This window comes from Egretta garzetta, unplaced genomic scaffold, assembly GCF_000687185.1.
Source record: "Egretta garzetta isolate BGI_Z169 unplaced genomic scaffold, ASM68718v1 scaffold651, whole genome shotgun sequence".
NCBI lineage: Eukaryota > Metazoa > Chordata > Aves > Pelecaniformes > Ardeidae > Egretta > Egretta garzetta.
In genome coordinates this window covers 74,083-74,516 of record NW_009258491.1, presented here as the reverse complement: position 1 = coordinate 74,516, position 434 = coordinate 74,083, and the positions used below count along the sequence as shown (strand labels likewise).

At 61.3% G+C, this 434-nt stretch overlaps 1 protein-coding gene across 1 annotated transcript in view; it reads left to right on the top strand.

Annotated features, from left to right (window-relative positions):
* ADAMTS7 (ADAM metallopeptidase with thrombospondin type 1 motif 7) overlaps positions 1-434 on the top strand; it is a gene marked incomplete at its 3' end in the record, with an annotated part of 49,447 nt that overhangs the window by 38,008 nt on the left and 11,005 nt on the right. Inside the window, exon 21 of the mRNA XM_009645387.1 lies at positions 1-114. This exon is cut by the window's left edge and continues 7 nt beyond it. Within this exon, the coding sequence (XP_009643682.1) occupies positions 1-114 (114 nt within the window). The remainder of the gene's footprint in view (positions 115-434) is intronic.

The following is a 434-nucleotide window of genomic DNA, read 5'->3' as shown; positions in this document are numbered from 1 at the left end:
GCATCAACACCCAGACGGGGGTGGCCGAGGAGGACAGCAGCCTCTGCGACCACGAGCCCTGGCCCGAGAGCACCCAGAAGTGCAACCCGCAGGACTGCGAGAGCTCCGAGTCGGGTAAGCGACCGTCCTGCCCGTCCTGAAGGCTGAATGTTTTGTCTTTGCTGCAGTCGCGCTCCCCAGCCCTGCGTGCGCTGGTTGGGATCAGTGCTGTGTTTCGAGGACATGGCGATAATTGTGGAAATTGGTGTGAAAACCACCCAGGCTCTCACTTAGGGAATAGTACCGGCAGAGCAGGCAGCTCCTCCATCACCGGTTTTATGGAGGAGCGATGCTTCCTCCTCCATCACCATCCTCTGCCGTGGCTGGAGACCCTTTTCCACCACCCAGCAGCGGTCAGGGCTGATGCAGCATCGCCCGGTCAGGAGCCCGGGTGT